The following is a 20,948-nucleotide window of genomic DNA, read 5'->3' as shown; positions in this document are numbered from 1 at the left end:
ATATGACTCCACTCATAGGTGGAAGTTAGTATATTGATAAGGAGATCTGATCGGTGGTTACCAGGGAAAAGGGGGGGGGTGGGAGGAGGGCACAAAGGGGGAAGTGGTGTACTCACAACATGACTAACAAAAATGTACAACTGAAATCTCAAAAAACAAAAAAAAAAGAAAAAAAAAGAATTTGCTTAGTTCTAGTCTGTCACTACATAAGTGTTAATAAAATTTAAAAGGCAAAAAAAAACAAAAAACTCATTTATCATGAAAATACCAACCACAGAAAAACTAGAGTGAATAGCTATAGTTATATGAGACAAAAGAGACTTTAAAATAAAAAACGTTACTAGAGATAAAAAAGGGACATTTAATAATGATACAAAGATCAATCCATTAAGAAGATATAACAATTGTAAACATATATGCACCTAACAACAGAGTACCAAAATACATGAAACAAAAACTAACAGAAATGAAGAGAAAACCAGACAATTCAACAATTACAATTAATGCTCCACTTTCAATAATGAATAGAACCACAGAGAAGATCAACAAGAAAACAGAAGACTTGAACAATACTTTAAACCAACTACACTTAACAGACATCTATAGGACACGCCACCTAACAACAGAATATACACTCCTCTCAAGTGCACATGGAACATTTTCTAGGAGAAACTATACACTTGGCCATAAAATAAACCTGAATAAATTAAAAAGAGAGAAATAATACATTATGTTTTCCAACCACAATGGAATGAAATTAGAAATCAATAACAAGGATAAATTTGGAAAATAAATATGTGGAAATTAAACATACTCTTGAACAATCAATGAGTCAAAAAAAAGAAGTAAAAAGGCAAATTAGAAACTACTTTGAGGTAAATGAAAATGAATAGACATCATACTGGACTTATGGGGCACAGATAAAGCAGTGTTTAGAGGGTAATTACAGCTGTAAATGTCTCTGTTAAAAAAGAAGAAAGATCTCAAATCAATAACCTAAGCTTCAACCTTAGGACACTAGAAAAAGAAGACTCAACTAAAACCTAAGCACATAGAAGGAAGGAAACAGTAAAAATTAAAACAAAAATTAATGAAAAAGAGAATAGACAACAGGGAAAATCAATTAACCCAAAAGCTAGTTCTTTAAAAAGAAGCCTGTACCTTTGTTGATCAGCAAAACAAACCTTTAGCTTGTTTGACCAAGAAAAAAAGTGAACAGACTCAAATTACTAGAATCAGAAATCAGAGAGGACACTATTATCAACCTTAGAGAAATAAAAAGGATTATAAAGGAATATTATGAACAACTGTATTTCAGCAAATTAGCTAACTTAGATAAAATAAATTCCTTGAAAGACACAAATTACTGAAACTGACAGAAGAAGAAATAGACAATCTGAATAGACCTATAAGAAGTGAAGACACTGAATCAGTAAATCACAAAACCATGCACAAAGAAAAGCCGACATCTCTAGATGGTTTATAGAGGAGGAGGCAACACTTCTTAACTCATTTTTAAGGCATTGTGAAATATACATATACATTATCTTGATACCCAAACCGTACAAAGACATCACAAGAAAACTACAGATGAATATTTCTTATGAATATGAATACAAAATACTAGCAAACTGAAGTCAGCAACATATAAAAAAAATTACACACCATGACCAAGTGGGATATATTCGAGGATTTTTGGTTTAACCACCAAAAATCAATTAAGAAAATCCAGTACATCAACAGAATAAAAACAAAAATCACATAATGACCTGAATAGATGCAGAAAGAGCATTTGACAAAACCCAACACCCTTTCATGATAAAAACACTCAACAAACTAGGAATAGAAGGGAACTTCCTAATCTGATAAACAGCATCTATGAAGAACCCACAGCTAATATCACACTTACTGGGGGAAAGATTGGATGTTTTTCCTTAAGGTCAGAAAGAAGACAAAGATGTCCATTGTCACAACTTCTTTTCAACATTGTACTGGTGGTTCTAGTCAGGGCAATTAGGTAAGAAGAAGAAATAAATGGCATCGACATTGGAGCGGGAGAAGTAAAACTACCTCTATTCACAGATGACATGGTTTTATATATAGAAAATCCTAGTGAACCCAATAAGAAACTATTGGAACTAGTCAACAAGTTCAGCAAGGTTGCGGGACATAAGACCAATATATAAAAATCAATGATATTCCTATACATTTGCAACTAACAATCCAAAAGTGAAATTAAGAACATAATTCTATTCACAACAGTATCAAAAATAATAAAATACTTAGGAATAAACTTAAGAAGTATAAAACTTACACTCTTGGAAGTATAAAACACAGTTGAAAGAAATTAAAGAGCTAAATAAATGGAAAAACATCCCATGTTGATGGATCAGTAGACTTGGCAGGCCATGCTGTGGTAGGCGTCTCACATATAAAGTAGAGGAAGATGGGCATGGATGTTAGCTCAGGGCCAGTCTTCCTCAGCAAAAAGAGGAGGATTGGTGGCAGTTAGCTCAGGGCTAATCTTCCTCAAAAAAAAAGGAGAAAAGGAGAAAAGACAGCGTGGTACTCGCACAATGACAAACATTATGTCAATGGAATAGAACTGAGAACTGGGAGACGGGGTGGGGGTGGCGGTGAAGCTATAGCTAAAGAATACAGGATTTCTTTTTGAGGTGATGAAAATGTTCTAAACTTGACTGGTGATGGCTGCACATACCTGTAAATATATCAAAAACTACTGAATTATTCACTTTAAATGGATGAATTGTATGGTACATGAATTATATCTCAACATAGCTGTTTAAAAAACTCATGCAGAGACAGGAGGATCTGAAGAATACTTTGAGTCTGATTCAGTCTATCAGATCATTGGAGAACCACAGAAACCTAGAGTTGGGAGGGTCTTAAAGGGTTCCACCTATTACCCAATAAACGAATACCTCCTAAGACATCCCTAACAAACTGTTCTCCAGCAGTTTTCAGTCTCAAATTACCTTCATTACTCTGCCTGAACAGCACTTTTTCCACTGCCGTAGCTCCAATGCGTAGAAGAGGGACTCAATAATTACTAGCTGACTGATAACTTGTGAGGAACTAAGACAGCTCCAACTGTAAGAACAGTGTTCCTCATATAGGTCCAATCTTCACTGCTCATAGTTTCTTCTCAGTGAACATAATTCTGCCCCCATAAAGGCACAGAAGAGGGAGTTCACATATACAGGCAACCTTTTAAGAATGAGACATTGCACAGACCCCTCTAGTTTCTCACTATAGCAAGTTTTATTGTTCTTTATTGCCTTGACAAAAAACCTAGGAGTCATCCTTCTTCATTCTTTCTGACTCTCAATCCATCAACTTTATTGGCTATACCTTCAAAACATATCCTGAATTAGACCCTACATTACAAAACCCTAGTCTAAACCAATATCATTCTTTCTTGGGTTACAATTTTCCCTACTAACTTCCTTGCTTCCACTCTTGACTCCCTATTTCCTCCACAGCTGCTAAAGTAGTTTTCCAATATTGCACATCAGGTAATATTATTCCCATTGCACTTAAAAAACCATAGTTTGCAAGTTACTCCATCATCTGGCCCTGGGCATCCTCTCCAATCATACTTCCTACTGCTCTTCCCCTTGCTCACTATGTTCTACCAAACTCCTTACAATTCCAGAAACACATAATATGTTCTCATTTCAAGACCTTTGCACTTGATGTTCCTTCTGCCTGAAATACTCTTTCTCCAGATTTCTGCATGACTTATGCCCTCAAGTCTCTGCCCAAATATTATCTCCCTACAGAGAATTTCTAAGATGACGATAAGTAAAATTGCAACTGCCTCCTCTCCAGCTGCCAATCTCTATCCCCCTACTCTGCCTTATTTTTCTTAAAATCACTTATCATCATGTGGTCATTTTCTACATTAGCCATTTCTGCATAACAAACTACCCCAAAATTTAGTTGCTGAAAAGAACAACGGCTTTTTATTCTCATTATTCTATGGATTAGCTGGGTGGTTCTTCTGAGTTGAGTCAGGTCAGCCAAGGCCAGATGGTCCAGGAAGGCCTCAGGGGCACCTCAGCTGGGACGGCTAGGCCTCTCCCTCTCTTTGGTCTTTCGTCCTTCAGGAGGTGAGCCTGGTCTTCTTCACATGGTGGTCTCCAGATTCTAGGCTGCAATGCTTCCTGAGGCCTAGGTTCAGAATTCACTCGATGTCACTTCTGGTATATTCTATTGGGCAAAGCAAGTGACAAGGTCCACCTGACTATAAAGGGTGAGGAAATAGACTACATCTCTTGATGAGAAGTGCTGTGATGAATTTGTGGCCCTTTGTAATCTACCAAATTATCTATCTACTATCTGTCTCTTGCAGTGGAATATAAGGCCTACGAGGCCTATGAGATAAGGTCTTTGACTATCTTGTTCAGTATCTAGTACAGTGTCTGGTTTCCATTAGGTACTCAATAAATACTTGTTGAATGAATGAATGACCACTCATATGACACTGCTTCCAGATCTTCATCAATCCTGTTTGCTTTTCTCTGAATACTACTTACTTTGTCAGTGCCCTTAAAAATCTAGCATCCAGAAAGGGGAACAAAATTCTAGACAAGGGCTAACTGCCTAGCTCAGTACAGCTGGGTAATAAATATTAGCTGAATGAATGAACAACAAGAACAGAAGACTGTGGTAACATTCAATCTTATAACACAGATTTTGTGTCATTTAATGCAACTTAAGACTGCAGTGACTTATTTTTAGTGGCTTTTACACTGTTGAATCTTACAGGCTTTGAGATCAAATATACCCCATGGCTCTTTTTCATGTGAAACACTGCCAAGCCACTGTCCTATTACACAATTGATTTTGGGGACCTAAAAGAACATTCCATTTATCCTTGTTGAATTTAATTTTAATCTCTTATAAATCATTGATCTCTCTAGTTGATCATTTCCACTGACACACAAACTTGCTCAAAACTGCTCAACAAGCTTCCATAAAAGTATATTTAAAAACTGAAAAAAACCAACATTCCTCCTCTTAATGCCACATCTCCCTCCTCCAGCCGCTACTCCACTTCTTTCCTCCTTTTCCTCACACAGCTTCTCATAAAATTTGTCTACATAAGCTAACACAACTTCCTCGTCTTCCTTTCCCTCCTCAACCCATCACCAATTAAAACTGTTTTTTAAGGTTATCAAAGTCCAGTGTTGCAAAAATACTATGGACCCTCCTCTCTGTCTTCATCTTAATGGTTGTCATGGCAACATCCAGCACAGTTGATCATTGGTTTCCCTAATTAAATATGTTCCTGTCTTAGGTTCTACAGCATTATTCTCTCCATTCTCCACTCTATTCATTTTCTTAAAGTTTGTTTTGAAAAATACAATTTTGTTATTTATATTAACATGCAACAAGTTTAACATTTTATAACAAGATAAATATTTTTAAAACTTTCTCAGCTTTAATTTCTAGTATTACAAATATTGACATATATAATCCATATAAAGTCTTTTTGGGTCTGAGACCAAAAAGTTTGAAAATTGTTGCTTTACACAAAATATACAGCATTAACAAAAATTACTGGGGCCGGCCTTGTGGCTAAGTGGTTAAGTTTGCGCGTTCTGCTTCAGCAGCCTAGGGTTTCGCAGGTTTGGATCCTGGGCACAGACACGGCACTACTCATTAGGCCATGCTGAGGCGGTGTCCCACACACCACAACTAAAAGGACCCACAACTAAAATATACAACTCAGTACTGGGGGAATTTGGGGAAAAAAAGCAGGAAAAATAAAAAAAGAAGAAGATTGGCAACAGTTGTTAGCTCAGGTGCCAATCTTTAAAAAAAAAAATTACTTTCCATACCTAAAGAAGGCATGAAACCCAAAAGGTGGAAAATACCATAGAAAGAGAAACAGAGGTGAGCTACATATTGGAAGTATTGGACAAGGACATTGAAATAACTATGAGTAATATGTTTAAGAAATTAAAGACGGAGAAGATAAATAAAAATATGGAGAATCTCAAAGAGATTGGATCCCATTTTAAAAGAATTAACTGGGAAATTTTAATATAAAACTAAAAACTCAATAGGTTTAAGAACAGATTTGACAGTGTACAATGACAATGAACTGGAAAAAATTAATAAAAAATATCTACACAAAAAGGATGGAAATATAGAAGTGAGTACAGAAGACATATGAGAAGTGAAAGAAGTGTTGATTTGAAAATGAACATAACTGGAGTTTCAGAAGAGGACAGAGAAAGAAGAGAAGAGGCAATATTTAAACACACTACAAATCATGGAGCAGAATCTTCTAAAACTAATGAAAGACATTACCCCACAGATTCAAGAAGCTCTATAAACCACAAGCAAGATATATACAAAGAAATCTATACCAAGCCATATCATAGTAGAACTGCTGAAAATCAAAGACAGAGAATATATTAAAATCATTCTAACATTCCAGTATTATCTGAGGAGTGGCCAAAGTAATATTTTATTTTAGACTGTAATATGTCAAGGAGGTATGTTATATTCATTGGATTATCACCACAGAAATAGTTTTTCTTTTTTTAAAAAAGTGTATCTATCAAGTTACTAAAGGAAAATGTAGAAAAATTTTTTAAAAATTTTGAATGAGCCAAAAGACATCAAAAAGAAGAAAATGGGGGAGCCCAGTGGCGTAGCAGTTAAGTTAGTACATCCTGCTTCAATGGCCCAGGGTTTGCCAGTTCAGATCCTGGGTGTGGAGCCTTGCACCGCTTGTCAAGCCATGCTGTTGCAAGCATCCCACATATAAAGTAGAGTAAGATGAGCACGAATGTTAGATTAGGGCCAGTCTCCCTCAGCAAAAAGAGGAGGATTGGCAGCAGATGTTTGCTCAGGGCTAATCTTCCTAAAAAAAAAAAAAAGAAGAAGAAAAAGGAAATAAAACAGATGAGTTGAATAGAAAACAAACAGTAACATGGTATAAATATATTCAAATATCAGTAAGTATATTAAATGTAAAAGAACTAAAGACTTGTATTAAAAGTCTAAAATTGTCAGACTCATTAAAAAATAAAACCCAACTACATGCTGCTTAGAAGAGACAAACTTCAAAAATAAAGATACAGAAAGGTGGAAAGGAAAAGACGAGCAAAGATATACCATGTAAACGCTAACCAAAAGAAAACTGGTGTAGCTATAAATAATTTCAGATAAAGAAGACTTTATGGCAAGAAGCATTACTAGACATAAAGAGGAGTATTTAAAAATAAGGAGTCAATCCACAAGGAAAACATAATAATTCCAAATTATTTGCCTCAAATTATCCCATCACAATAAGCAAAAAAAAAAAAAAAACCCAGAAGTAAACGGAGAAACAGACAAATCCAGGTAAACAAGAAATCAGTAAGAATATTCAAGATCTGATCAACAAAACAAACTTTACCTTACATATCTTAAAAATTACATCCAATAATTGTAGAATACACATTCTGTTCACAGATTATTTACCAAAATTGACCATATACTGGATCATAAGTTAAGATACAACAAATTTTAAGGAACTGAAATCACAGTATGCTCTCTTGTCAAATGGAATTAAGCTAGAAATCAGTAATATAGAGATAATCAGAAAATCCTCAAATTTCTAGGAAATTAGGCAATACGTGTCAAATAACAAATGAGTGAAAGAAAAATATGACAACAGAAATTATAGTATTTTGAACTTGATAGTTGAAACCAATGATATGAATATGCATTTTAAAAAATTAGGGAAAAAACAGCAAATTAAACCCAAAGATAGTAGAAGAAATAAGAATAACAATAACATAGAAAATTAATTTACAAATGGAGAACAAAATAAGATGATGATTCTTTGAAAAGACTAATAAAAATACACTGACCTCTAGCAAGACTTGCCAAAAAAAAAACAAGGATGATATAAATTAGTAAATTACCAACACTGGGAATGAAAAAGCAGTGAACATTACAGCTACTACAAACATCAAAAAGGTAATGAGGACATTATAAATAAGTTTATGCCAATTAATCTGAAATTTTTGGACAAAATTCTAGGAAAAAACCTAAAACTAAAAAAGGGAGAAACAGAAAACCTGAAGAGATGTCTACCTTTTAAACAAATTGAATCTGTAATTTTAAACCTTCTCACAAAGAAGTCTCTGAGCCAAGATGGCTTAATTAGTGAATTCTTACAAAAATTAAAAAAAGAAATACATCTTACACAAATTCATTCAGAAAATAAAGAACACTGCCCAATTCCTTTTAAGAAGGTAGAGTAACCTTGATAGCAAAATCTATCAACTTTCCAAAAAAAGCAAAATAACAGGCTAATTTTTCTTGTACACAGCGGCTCATTTTTTTTCTTTAAATAAATAGTAAGCACTTTTTATGCCCTATGTAGGAAGTCTTTGCCTATTCGATGTTTTTTTTTTTTTAATATATAGAAGCATTACTGTTTTACCTTTCACATTTAAGTTAAAATCCATTAAGAATTAATTTTCCATATTGTGTGAGATTAGGGTCAAGATTCATTTTTCCCATATGGTTATATGGACATGGTGGTGCGACTGTCTTTACTAGTGTAAATGTACCTGCAGTTTTATCCAACAATGCTTTTACGCTGTCAGTGCAAACGTCAACACAGTAAAAGGAAAACAGTCTTCACCTCACAGAGTTCCTGAAAGAATCTCAGGAACCCCTGGTGGTCCACAAAGCAAATTTTTCTAAGACTGCCATATATTAATGAGAATGAACAAACTATCATTCCACATTACAATATGGATAAATCTCAAAAGGATAATATTGACCAAAAGCAGTCAGATGCAAATGACCATACACATTCAAAAGAGGTAAAACTAACCTATAATATTATAAATCAAGATAGTGGTTCCTTACAAGAGTGAGGTAGACTGGAGGGGTCACCAGGGGGTTTCAGGAGTGTGGTGACGTCCTAGTTCTTGATCTGGGGGCTGGTTATACGGGTGTGTTTGTAAAAATTTACTTGGATATGTTCTTATAGTTTGTACACTTTTCTGCCTGTATATTACACTTCAATACAAAGTATACGTAAAAATAAAAATAGAGATTGAAGAGAAAAGTGATTCCGTAAAAAGTAAAAGCTGACAGTAACTTCCCACTGTATTTAGAATAAAGTACAAATATACAGAACCTACAGTGTTTCATTATCATAAAGCATACCTACAATTTTCAAAATCTGGACACCACCTCATCTCATGCTACCTCTCCGCTTGCCTATTACAGATGGATACCACTAGTTCCTTTCAAGTCCTCAAGCAGAAATCCTTCCCTCCCTTAGAACCTTTGCAGATGCTAGTTCCTCTACTTTCCAAACACTCTTCACACAGCTAGCTTCTTTCCATCCTTTAGGTCTCCTCAGAGAGGCCTTCCCAATCACCCTATGTAAAGTTGCCTCTTTCACATATTCTGTATCTCAGTCCATTGCCCCCTTTACTGCACTTACTACAACCTGAAATAGGTTTACTTGGTTTTTTTCCTGTCCCTCCATTACAACGTATGCTCCATGAGGACAAGGATCTAGTTGTCTTGTTTTACTAAAGTCCCAAGATTTAGCACAATGTCCGGCACACTGTAGAAGCTGAATAAATAATTTCTGAATGAATGAAAGAACAGTGTCAGGTTATTTCATATCAGTCTAATGAGTCTTTTAAAATTTTGATATGATCATTATGTATTAGTTGTCACTCCAAATTCTATTTTACCTGTAAATTTTATTTGTATGCCTTCTTTTTATCCATTTGCTTATTCATTTACTCATGGAAAAAAAACTTAAAGAGCTTATTAAATGTCAGCCATACAGGTATAAAGATGAATAAGCCATGTTCTTTACTTGTAAAGGTCTCACCATTTATCAAGGAAAATCAACGTGTGATAAAACAAAATTACCTCTTTACCAAAAAAATAATTAACTCAAATATAAAGCCTGAAATCTAATTAAAATGTTTACATGAAGGAAAAGGAAAAATGAGCCCTCTGAAATAAATAATAGCCTAGTACATCTATCAAAAAAGGAAACAGCTAATTCGGCATCACTTTTTCTTAGTGAATCCATGTTGACTTGGCGATCATATCTTTTTCTAAATGTTTACAATGCATCTTTTGAATGCAATATATTGTAATAAACTATTATCAGGGTTCCACATCAAATTTAGCTTTTTCTACAATGAGAGTAATTAGGGAAAATCCATTCAACAGTATAATTACTTTAATTTGCGTTTAATCCCAATATTTGATTTTTTAAAAAATACTGTTAAAGAAGAGTGAAAGTATTATATGCTTATTGAAAAAGGGCATAAATGGGAAAAGATTGAGAATCTCTCTGCTGTAGGCAGGCAGATTTCAGCTAAATGTGAGGAAGAACGTAGGCAGGCAGATTTTAGCTAAATGTAAGGAAGAACGTTCTAGTAGTTAGAGCTGCCTACCAATGGGCTGCCTTGCAAAGCAGCAAGCTCTCCATCACTAAAAATCTTTAAAGAGAGCTAACAGGCCATTTTTCCCAGGACGGAGCAGAAACAGTCTTGATTTAGGAGGCAGCATTGATTAGATCAGCATCTCTCAAACTATGGTGAAGAAGCACTTTCAAAAAAATTTTCCAATCTGTGGTAGACCAACATTCAGATGTCACATCGCTATAAAGATTTCTAAATGCCTATTTTTGATTTCTGTTTTTACCTTGCCACACACAAACTGTGGTCTGGCATGAACAGGTGAACCACACTTTAAGCAGCACTGGATTAGACAGCCTGTAAGAGATCTCAGGTTCTACAGTGCTCCAAATTTACCTAGTCTGTTCTCCTTCTATATTCATTGGGCATTAATGTCAAACTACTTGATTTTTTAACAACTAAATCTCTTTCTTCAGCAATTTACAGAAGCATAATCTAAAAGATATTAGTCTGAAAGCACTAGATCAAAGACCTAAGATTTTTTTATTGCAGCGACCTTTTATCTCACTAAATTGAAATAGCAAAATTTATTTTTACCAAAACACATCTGAATGCTCATTTAAAACTGGTTACAAAAAGTCTATTTTCAGCTATTTCCCACACATAATTTTCTGGTGTCACTTTCTTTGCTCAAGCTGATAATGAAAAGTATAACAAACCATAGTTGATCACACATTTGAAGTTCTAACTTTATTTTACCAGCTGGGAGCAAAACCAACAGAACAGTCACTTGGGGGAGGGCATTCATGAATTTCAGAAGCAATGGGTGGAGGATTTAAGTTTTTGCAACCACCTGTAACACTCACTGGTGACCTGACCAAAGCAATTATGGTGAAGAATTATAAAAAGAGGCAGCAAAATTAAGAGTTTCCCATTCTTTTACTTCCCCAAATACTTCCAGCTTTCTCACTCCAAGGACAATCAGACATTTTTGTTCAAAATCTGTTATCTTCTTTCCATTAAAAATAAAACAAAACAACCTTCCTTTTCAAGAAAAAATTTCTAGATTTATGAGCTATCATCTCCCAACTCCATCATACATGAATTTTTCCCCTCCAGTAGTTCCAATATTTCTTAACTCACCATACTTTTACTAGAGCAGGAGTTCTTAACTATGAGTATACGGATGGGTTTTACAAAGTCTTCAAACTCTCTGAAACTCCAAATGTTTTAAAATCTTGGGTCAATGAGCAATTATATGGACAAAATGTCAACACATTCTTAGAGGGTACAATACTCCAAAAAGATTAAAAGCATCTTTCTTAAGTTAAAAATGTGATCTGAATAGAAATATAGGGTACAGCTTCTTCATTAATTGAATAGGCATATAAAAATATTATATCAGAAAACTAAAAAGGGCTTCAGAAATAAATCCCTTTAAATTTTATAGATGACAAAATTGACATTTGGAGAGATTAAGGGAGTGTTCAAGGTCACATTACTAGCTAGAAGGCATAAGCCAGATAAAAAGGCTGGTTTCCTGCTTGCAGGTCCATTCCCTCACACCCTGCTTCCTATACAGGGCCAGAGAGGAGGATATTAGTAAGCAAACTACAGGCAGTCAACAATCCCACCTCTCATAAATGTACAATCTCAGAATAAATCAAGTAATTCTTTAAATACTACTGGCTCTTAACATACACAAATATTTTCTTTTTTTTATAAAGGTATCTAAAAGTACATATTCTCTTAGACGCATTTTAGAACTTGCTTCCTTGCCAGTAGGTACAATCAACAACTTGTCAATCATCTGAAAGACCTGAGTGTTTGATACCACTGCAATCAATCAGAGAAGGGCACACACTTGACCTGGAAGGGACAGAGGACGTTTAGGAGACAGAGGGTTTCAAAGAGGCACTTAAACACATTTCTTTCTGAGTCAATTTCTCTGAAAGCCCACAATGCAAGCAAATTAGTTGAGTGGATCTTTCAGCAACTATTGAAGCTGTTTAGAAATTTTACGCAAAACCTCTTTTCAAAGTTTATTCTCTTGTTTATTCACACTAAAGAACAGCAAGTGCAAAAACGAAAGGAGATGATGTTTAGTGAAAAGAATTTTTATAGTAAGTAATTAAGTGAGAAAGCTGAAAAAGAATGCCTTATTTTGGTGTCAGGATGGGTAGAAATCCAAAATGTGTTTTTAATTTTTTTCACACTAATTAGAAAACTGAAAGTCTGTAAATAAGAATCCAAAAAACCCTTCGTTCTCCTCACCCCCGCCCCTTGACTTCTGAAATACAGTGCAACTTTCTACCATCTGTTATTTTAGAGCAGAAACAGTAAGGAACATATGGGCTTTCTCTCTCAAGCAGCTGTAGTGTAGTTAAAGTTATAATAATTGTCTTTCTGTAAGATAAATTTACATTAAAAACCTGGCCAGTTAAAAACAAATGGCTCAGGCTCAGAGCCTTCCAGAATAAAATTAAGAAATTCAGAAATACCTATGACATATTACATTCAGAGATTTAGAGGATATCCTCTAAATCTTGTGCTTTTATGTTTAAGGTTAAACAAATACAATTCACGGTGCCCAAATCAGTTTATACAAAGAGCCCACAACTCATGTTTTCTCCTTCTCAATCAAAATGCTACAAGTCTCAAATAGGGGTTAGGTACTCATTTAAAAAATCAGTATCTAAGTTCTTGAAACCTGATAATATAAATCCACCACTTCTATAGGTCAATCAAATCCAATCCAAAGGCTCATTTATTTATAAGAAAAATCACAATACATGTGGCACATAAACTTTCATTTCAACTATATATCATTTATGAGTTTAGGTAAACTAAAAGGAATTTAGAACATATTCTGACCCACATGTTAAGAAAAATAGGAATTTTACCTACCTTTATCTGGGTGATTCAAAATCATGATTCTCCTGTGAGCTGTCCTAATCTTGGCCTTACCAGCAGACGGGCTGTAAAAAGAAATCAGAAGTGCTTATAATAAATAGTGTCAAATGCAGATTATAAATTAATGGTTTACACGGGTTTCAAGAAATTAAAAACTAATGAGAATTTCACCATCTTGTGGATAAATATGAAATTACAGCTTGTCACTTAATTTCACTAACCATCAAAATAAATAATTGATTCCAATGCTACATATATTTTCTTCAGTTCTTTTTAATGCCAGTCCTTATTCACGATCAATTTAAAAATTAAACACAATATATACGGTAGGGGAGTCATAGTTTGTAGACTATACCGTAAGTGTGAAAACTTATGCTTGAAGTCACTTTGGGGGAAGGGAGTATATGTAGTGCAACACATAGGTATGCGAACTCCAGAGCTACTGGACTGCCAGATTTTAATCCTGGCATTGCCATTTCGGATTGGGCAACCTTGGTCAAATTTTTTAACGTCTCTGTGCTTCAGTTCCCTCATTGTAAAACAGGGCTAGCAAAGATATATTCCTCATAGAGCAATTATAAGGATTAAATTAGTTAATGCTAACAGTGTTAGAACAATGCCTGGTGTGTAGGAAATACTCCACAATGATTAGCTTTTATTATCATCTTTTAACAGAGCAGCTCAAAACCCTTCATTTCTCATAATTATTTATTTCTGTGAGAAATCTACAGGCAAAGCTTGGCTGTTAGAGCCTATTCTCTAAAGAAAAATTAAAGGAGAAAGTTGAATAAACCTAAAATTATTTTGGTAAAACCTAATTTATCCAGTATTGGAAATGTTTCTTATTAATACATTTTCCAGGCAAGGAAAAAAGACTAACAGTAACAACAACAAAATCCTAGTGTCGCTACTTACTTCATAGCTATATTATCTTATCCAATCTACTTAACTTCTCTAGGCTTCAAATGGGGATAATAGTAGCTGGCAAAGTACAGGGTGGTTGTTGTAGATAATGTAAGTAAAAGGATTAGCATGACCTAGCAGGCAGTTAATGTTCAAAGAATAGCAATTATTATTATGAATATAAAGGATACTTATGAATATGTATGACATATTTTCCACTTTTTAAAAATGGAGTATAAGTAACCTAATTTAACACTTCTTGAATGACTCAAAAGCATTATTAAGAGTATCAATTAAGTGCAAAGAAACTTTCAAGGTCTGCAGAGATTCACTTGCTCTTCTCCTAACCAGTCATAGAATGCTATCCATTGAAGTTCTGTATGTTCTGAACACTGCCTTCCTTGATGTCACTTGATGTCAGTTGTTAATCCTTGATTCTGCCAGACCTCCAGACTCTAGCTATTCCTTGTTAGTAACATGCCACTTCTAATCTCCTGGGGTTAACTAACAGATCACCAGTCATCATCACGATCATTTGTTGAATAAAAATATGAAATATTCTTCCATAAATAAAATAAATAAGTCTTTGAGTCAAAGAAGAACTCAACAGAAAAATCAAAAAACATCCTGACACAAATGAAAATGGAAATAGAACATATCAAAACTTATGGGATGCAGCAAAAGCAGTTGTAAGAGAAAAGTTTATAGTGATAAAATCCTACATTAAGAAAAAAGAGGGGGCCGGCCCCGTGGCCAAGTGGTTAAGTTCACGCGCTCCGCTTTGGTGGCCCAGGGTTTTGCCAGTTTGGATTCTGGGTGCAGATATGACACTGCTCATTAAGCCATGCTGAGGCAGCATCCCACACGCCACAACTAGAAGGACCCACAACTAAAAGAATACACAACTATGTACCAGGGTCTTTGGGGAGAAAAAGGAAAAATAAAATCTTAAAAAAAAAAAACAAACCAGAAAGAGCTCAAACAAACCTAACTTTACACCTCAGCAAACTATAAAAAGAACAAACTAAGCCAAAGTTAGTTGAAGGAAGAAAATAACAAAGATCAAAGTGGAAATGAATGAAATAGAGACTAAAAAGACAATGGAAAAGACCAACAAAACTAAGAACTTGTTTTTTAAAAAGATGAGCAAAATATACATTAGCTAGACTCACCAATAAAAAAACAGAGGACTCAAATAAATAAAATCAGAAATGACAGAGGAGATATTACAACTGTTGTATTACAAAGGATCGTAAGAGACTACTATGAACAATTATACACCAACAAATGAAACAACCTAGAAGAATGGATAAATTCCTAGAAGCATTCAACCTACCAAGACTGAACCATGAAAAAACAGAAAATCTGAACAGACCAAAGACCAATTACTAATAATGAGAAAGAATCAGTAATCAAAAACCTTCCAACAAAAGTCCAGGACTAGATGACTTCACTGAATTCTACCAAACATCTAAAGAAGAATTAACATCAATCTTCCTCAAACTCTTCCAAAAAACAGAAGATGAGGGAACACTTCCAATCTCATCTTATATGGCCAGCATTACCGTGATACCAAAACCAGACAAGGACACTACAAGCAAAGAAAATTATAGGTCAATATCCCTGATGAACATAGATGCAAGAATCCTTGGCAAAATTTTAGCAAAATGAATTCAACAATACATTAAAAGGATCATACACAGTGCTCAAGTGAGATTTATTCCAGGGATAGAAGGATGGTTCAATATCTGCAAATCAGTCAATGTGATACACCACATTAACAAAAACAAGGATAATAATCACACAATCATCTCAATAGATGCAGAAAAAGCATGTGACAAAATTCAACATGCATTCATGATAAAAACTTTCAACAAAGTGGGTACAGGAGAAACGTACCTCAACATAATAAAGGCCACATATGACAAGCCCCTAGCTAACACCACACTCAATGGTGAAAAACTAAAAGTTTTCCTCTAAGATCAGGAACAAGACAAAGATGCTCACTCTCACCACCTTTATTCAACACAGTACTGGAAGTCCTAGCCAGAGTAATTAGGCAAGAAAAAGAAATAAAAGGCATCCAAATCAGAAAGGAGGAAATAAAACTGCTACTATTTGTAGATGAAATGATATTATATATACAAAATCCTACAGACTCCACAAAAACAACCCATTAGAACTAATGAACAAGTTCAGTAAAGTTGGAGGATACAAAATCAATATACAAAAATCTGTTGCATTTCTATACATTAATAACAAACTAGCAGAAAGAGAAATTAAGAAAACAATCCCATTTATAATTGTATCAAAAAGAACAGAATACCTAGGAATAAATTTAACCAAGGAGGTGCAAGACCTGTAGACTGAAAACTATGACACTGATGAAAGAAAGTGAAGAAGACACAAATAAATGGAAAGATATTCTACGCTCATGGATCAGAAGAAATTTCGTTAAAATGACCATACTACCTAAAGGAATTTACAGATTCAATGCAATCCCTATCAAAATGTCAACGGAATTGTTTACAAAAATAGAACAATCCTAAAATTTGCATGGGACCACAAACGATTCCAAATAGCCAAAGTTATCTTCAGAAAGAACAGGGCTGGAGGCATCACGCTTCCTGATTTCAAATTATATTACAAAGCTAAAGTAATCAAAACAGTATGGTATTGGAATAAAAACAGACGCAGAGATCAACAGAATAGAATAGAGAGCCTAGAAATAAACTCACACATATATGTTCACTTAATTTATGACAAAGGAGCCAAGAATATACAATGGGGAAAGGATAGTCTCTTCAATAAATGGTATTGGGAAATCTGGACAGCCACATGCAAAGGAAAGAAACTGGACCCCTATCTTACGCCATACACAAAAGCAACTCAAAGTGGATTAAAGACTTGAATGTAAGACCTGAAACCATAAAACTGCTAGAAGAAAACATAGGCAGTAAGCTCCCCAACATCAGTCTTAGTGATGATTTTTTGGATTTGACACCAAAAACAAAGGCAACAAAAGCAAAAATAAACAAGTAGGATTGCATCAAACTAAAAAACTTTTGTACAGCCAAGAAAACCATCAACAAAATGAAAAGGCAACCTACAGAATGGGATAAAATATTTGCAAATTATATATCTGATAATGGGTTAATATCCAAAATATACAAAGAATTCATACAACTTGATAGCAAAAAACAGATTAAAAAATGGGAAGAGGATCGGAATAGACATTTTTCCAAAGAAGACATACAGATGGCCAATAGGCACATGAAAAGGTGCTCAACATCACTAATCATCAGAAAAATGCAAATCAAAACCACAATGAGATATTACCTTACACCTGTTAGAATGGCTATCCTCAAAAACACAAGATTAGAAGTGTTGGCGAGGATGTGGAGAAAAGAGAACCCTGGTGCACTGTGGTCGGAATGTAAACTGGTGCAGCCACTATGGAAAACATTATGAAAGGTCCTCAAAAATTTAAAAATACTACCATATGATCCAGCAATTCCACTTCTGGGTATTTATCTGAAGGAAACGAAATTACTGTCTCAAAGAGATGTCTGCACCCCATAATCACTGCAGCATTCTTTACAACAGCTAAGACATGGAAACAACCTAAGTGTCCATCAACAGACGAATGGATAAAGAAAATGCAGTATGTGTCTCTGTGTGTGTGTGTGTGTGTATACACATATACATATATATATAATATTATATTATTCAGGTATAAAAAAGAAGGAGGGGCCGGCCTGGTGGTGCAGCGGTTAAGTGCGCACGTTCCACTTCTCAGAGACTCGGGATTCGCTGGTTCGGATCCCGGGTGCGGACATGGCACCACTTGGCACGTCAGTTGCGGCAGATGTCCCACATATAAAAAGTAGAGGAATGTTAGCTCAGGGTCAGGCTTCCTCAGCAAAAAGAGAAGGACTGGCAGTAGTTAGTTCAGGGCTAATCCTCCTCAAAAAAAAAAAAAAGGAAGGAAATCCTGCCATCTGCAACAACATGGATGGACTTTGAGAGTAATATACTAAGTGATGTAAGTCAGACAGAGAAAAACAAATACTGTATGATCTCACTTATATATGGAATATAAAAAAGTCAACTCATAGAAACAGAAAAGACTGGTGGTTGCCAGAGGTGGGAGGAAGGGGGCTGGGTGAAATAGGCCTTCATTTCAACGGTCAAAAGGTACAAACTTCCTGTTATAAGGCAAATAAGTCTTGGGAATGGAATATACAGTTAACAACACTGTATTGTATATTTAAAAGTTGTTAAGACAGTAAATCTTAAAAGTTCTCATCACAAGAAAAAAGATTTGTAATTATGCGACGTTAAGGATGTTAATGAAACTTATTGTAGTAATCATTTTGCAATAAATACAAATATTAAATCATTATGTTGTACATTTTAATATACAATGTTGTATGCCAATTATATATCATTGAAATTGAGGGGAAATTTTTTAAAAATATTAAAAAAATTCTTTTAAATAAACAAGTCTTTTTGTATAAGGACTTTGGGGTATTCCTTTTGGCTCTTTACAGAAGTCTTTTGGGGATCATCTCAAATTTACTTTTGGTTGTAGATACCTCCCAGACAACCAGACGCTGTCTGATTACAAAGACTACTGAATTTTGAAAAAGAAATCATTAAACATTGTACCAGCATTATGAACACTTTTTTTAATTGCCTATTAAGAAAGGAAAAACACATCACCTAGAAAAATCCCAGTATGCTTTAGTTTCCTATAGCTAATCTACATTTATCATTCTCTCTTTTGGGGCTCTGTAGCACATCTTTCTTTTATTAATGTTTTCTATTGTTCTGTATATATTTGACACATCTCCTTAGGTACATACTAAACTACTTAAGGGCAGAAGCTGTGATTTGTAACTTAAAATAGTATCTAGTGTTGAATATGCAATAGGTGCTTAATGTATTTTACACTGCCCTCCAACAGAAAATGGCTGTAAAAAGGTAAACTCCTTGAAAGAATAAAGTCTCTATTTTAGTAGATACTAACAGTATAAAGGATTATTGTATTGCAAAAAATTTTAAAGTAAAAAAGGGGATATGGATATGGATGGTAATTAGTCTTTGGGTGGTGAACATGATGTAATCTATGCAGAATCCAAATATAATGACGTACTCCTGAAATTTACATACTTTTATAAACCAATGTCACCTCAAAAAAAATTAATTAAAAAAATTAAAAAAGGGGAAAACCTTATTTCATAAAGCTTATCAAATGTTGACCACTAAATAATGAATATATAAGTTGAGTAAAATCCAAATTTCCATTGTATGTGGTTTTTTGGGAGTATATATATATATATATATATATATATATATAGTAAGCTGCATCTTATTCTGGATATTAAGCTTTAATTTAGCACATAAGACAAAAATCTGAAAATCACTTCAGTCAAAATTATCCTTGAAAAACATTTACATTGCCAGTAACAAACAGTATACATGGTTTTGTATGTAAAATTCCATAAAGCATTATGTACACTAAGGTCTACCAACCACCGAACTATACTGAAGTGAGAAACACAAGGAAAGTTCATATGCCCAAATACGGCCAGTTACAACACTCTGCCTTTAAGAAAAGAATTATTACACTCCTAGTGGTGAGCACTGGGGATGAGGGAAGTATTCTTGTTCACCTGCAGGGTTTATTCTCTTTTCACTATTGTTATATTAAGCCCCTAGGACCGTCATCCATTTTAAAACATTTGTTTGTTGTTGTAAAGATTAAAGACGGGAGAATCCTAGTTCTTAAACATAGTATAAAAACTAACTGTAGCTCTGACATATCTCCAGTATGGACAATTTCACCATGAAATTGAAAATGCAACTTTAAATATGTTGCCTAGATCAGGGATTTCAAACCATGCTCCCTGGAATGCATCTGACCAGGAGTGGAGCTGAGCGGTGTTCCCTGATTCTGTGGAAAATGGAGCTGTTTTCATTTTATCTCTTTTACTATTGATCTTTTGAATAACATTTAGGCTTTATGCAATATACAAGAATGTGTAGAATCATCTAGTAGCACATAGGTATTTTTTAATAGGTTGTCAACAGAGTGAGCTCCATTTTGCCTTTATCTACTTGTTACAGTCTAAAAAGTTTAGCTTCATTGATTGCAGAAAATGGAGCCACAGCAATGTATTCACATCTTGAAGAATCTTCTCAAAATCAACATTGCCTGATCGAAAGAAAGGGCTAGAGGAAAGCAAATGAGTTTTACCTTTCTATTTAATGTGTTAAGGGTAAATATTTAGCTTCTGCATTTATGACAGAGACGGGAAGAAAGGGGAGCCAACATTTATTTAGTACCTGTTATTTGGTAGGCACTTTTATAAAAAGGTATTGTCATATCATTTTATAGTATCCCAATAAGGCTAAGTATTATTAATTACAATTCAAAAATGAAGAAACTGTTAGTGCAGAAAAGCTAAAAATAACTTGATCAAGATCACAAGATGCAGTGCCTCAGTGACAGAATCAGGACAAGGAGCTGTTTTGCCTAGCTGTATTTATTGAGTAGCTACTAAGTGCCATGTTTATGTTAAGAATTCCATATGTGTTAATCTTTGTAACAATTCTGTACAGTAGAAACTAATATTATCTCTATTTTACAAATGATGAAACTAAGGTCATGCAGCTAGTAGGTGGTAAAAA

The 20,948-nt window shown here is 34.5% G+C and overlaps 1 protein-coding gene across 1 annotated transcript in view; it reads right to left on the bottom strand.

The window, feature by feature from the left end:
• The window catches only part of DNAJC15 (DnaJ heat shock protein family (Hsp40) member C15), an 88,418-nt gene that overhangs the window by 27,927 nt on the left and 39,543 nt on the right, over positions 1 to 20,948 (bottom strand). Inside the window, exon 5 of the mRNA XM_046665076.1 lies at positions 13,344 to 13,414. Within this exon, the coding sequence (XP_046521032.1) occupies positions 13,344 to 13,414 (71 nt within the window). The remainder of the gene's footprint in view (positions 1 to 13,343; positions 13,415 to 20,948) is intronic.

The sequence above is a fragment of the Equus quagga genome, chromosome 6 (genome assembly GCF_021613505.1).
Source record: "Equus quagga isolate Etosha38 chromosome 6, UCLA_HA_Equagga_1.0, whole genome shotgun sequence".
In the NCBI taxonomy this organism is placed as follows: domain Eukaryota; kingdom Metazoa; phylum Chordata; class Mammalia; order Perissodactyla; family Equidae; genus Equus; species Equus quagga.
This window is presented reverse-complemented; position numbering and strand designations above follow the sequence as displayed.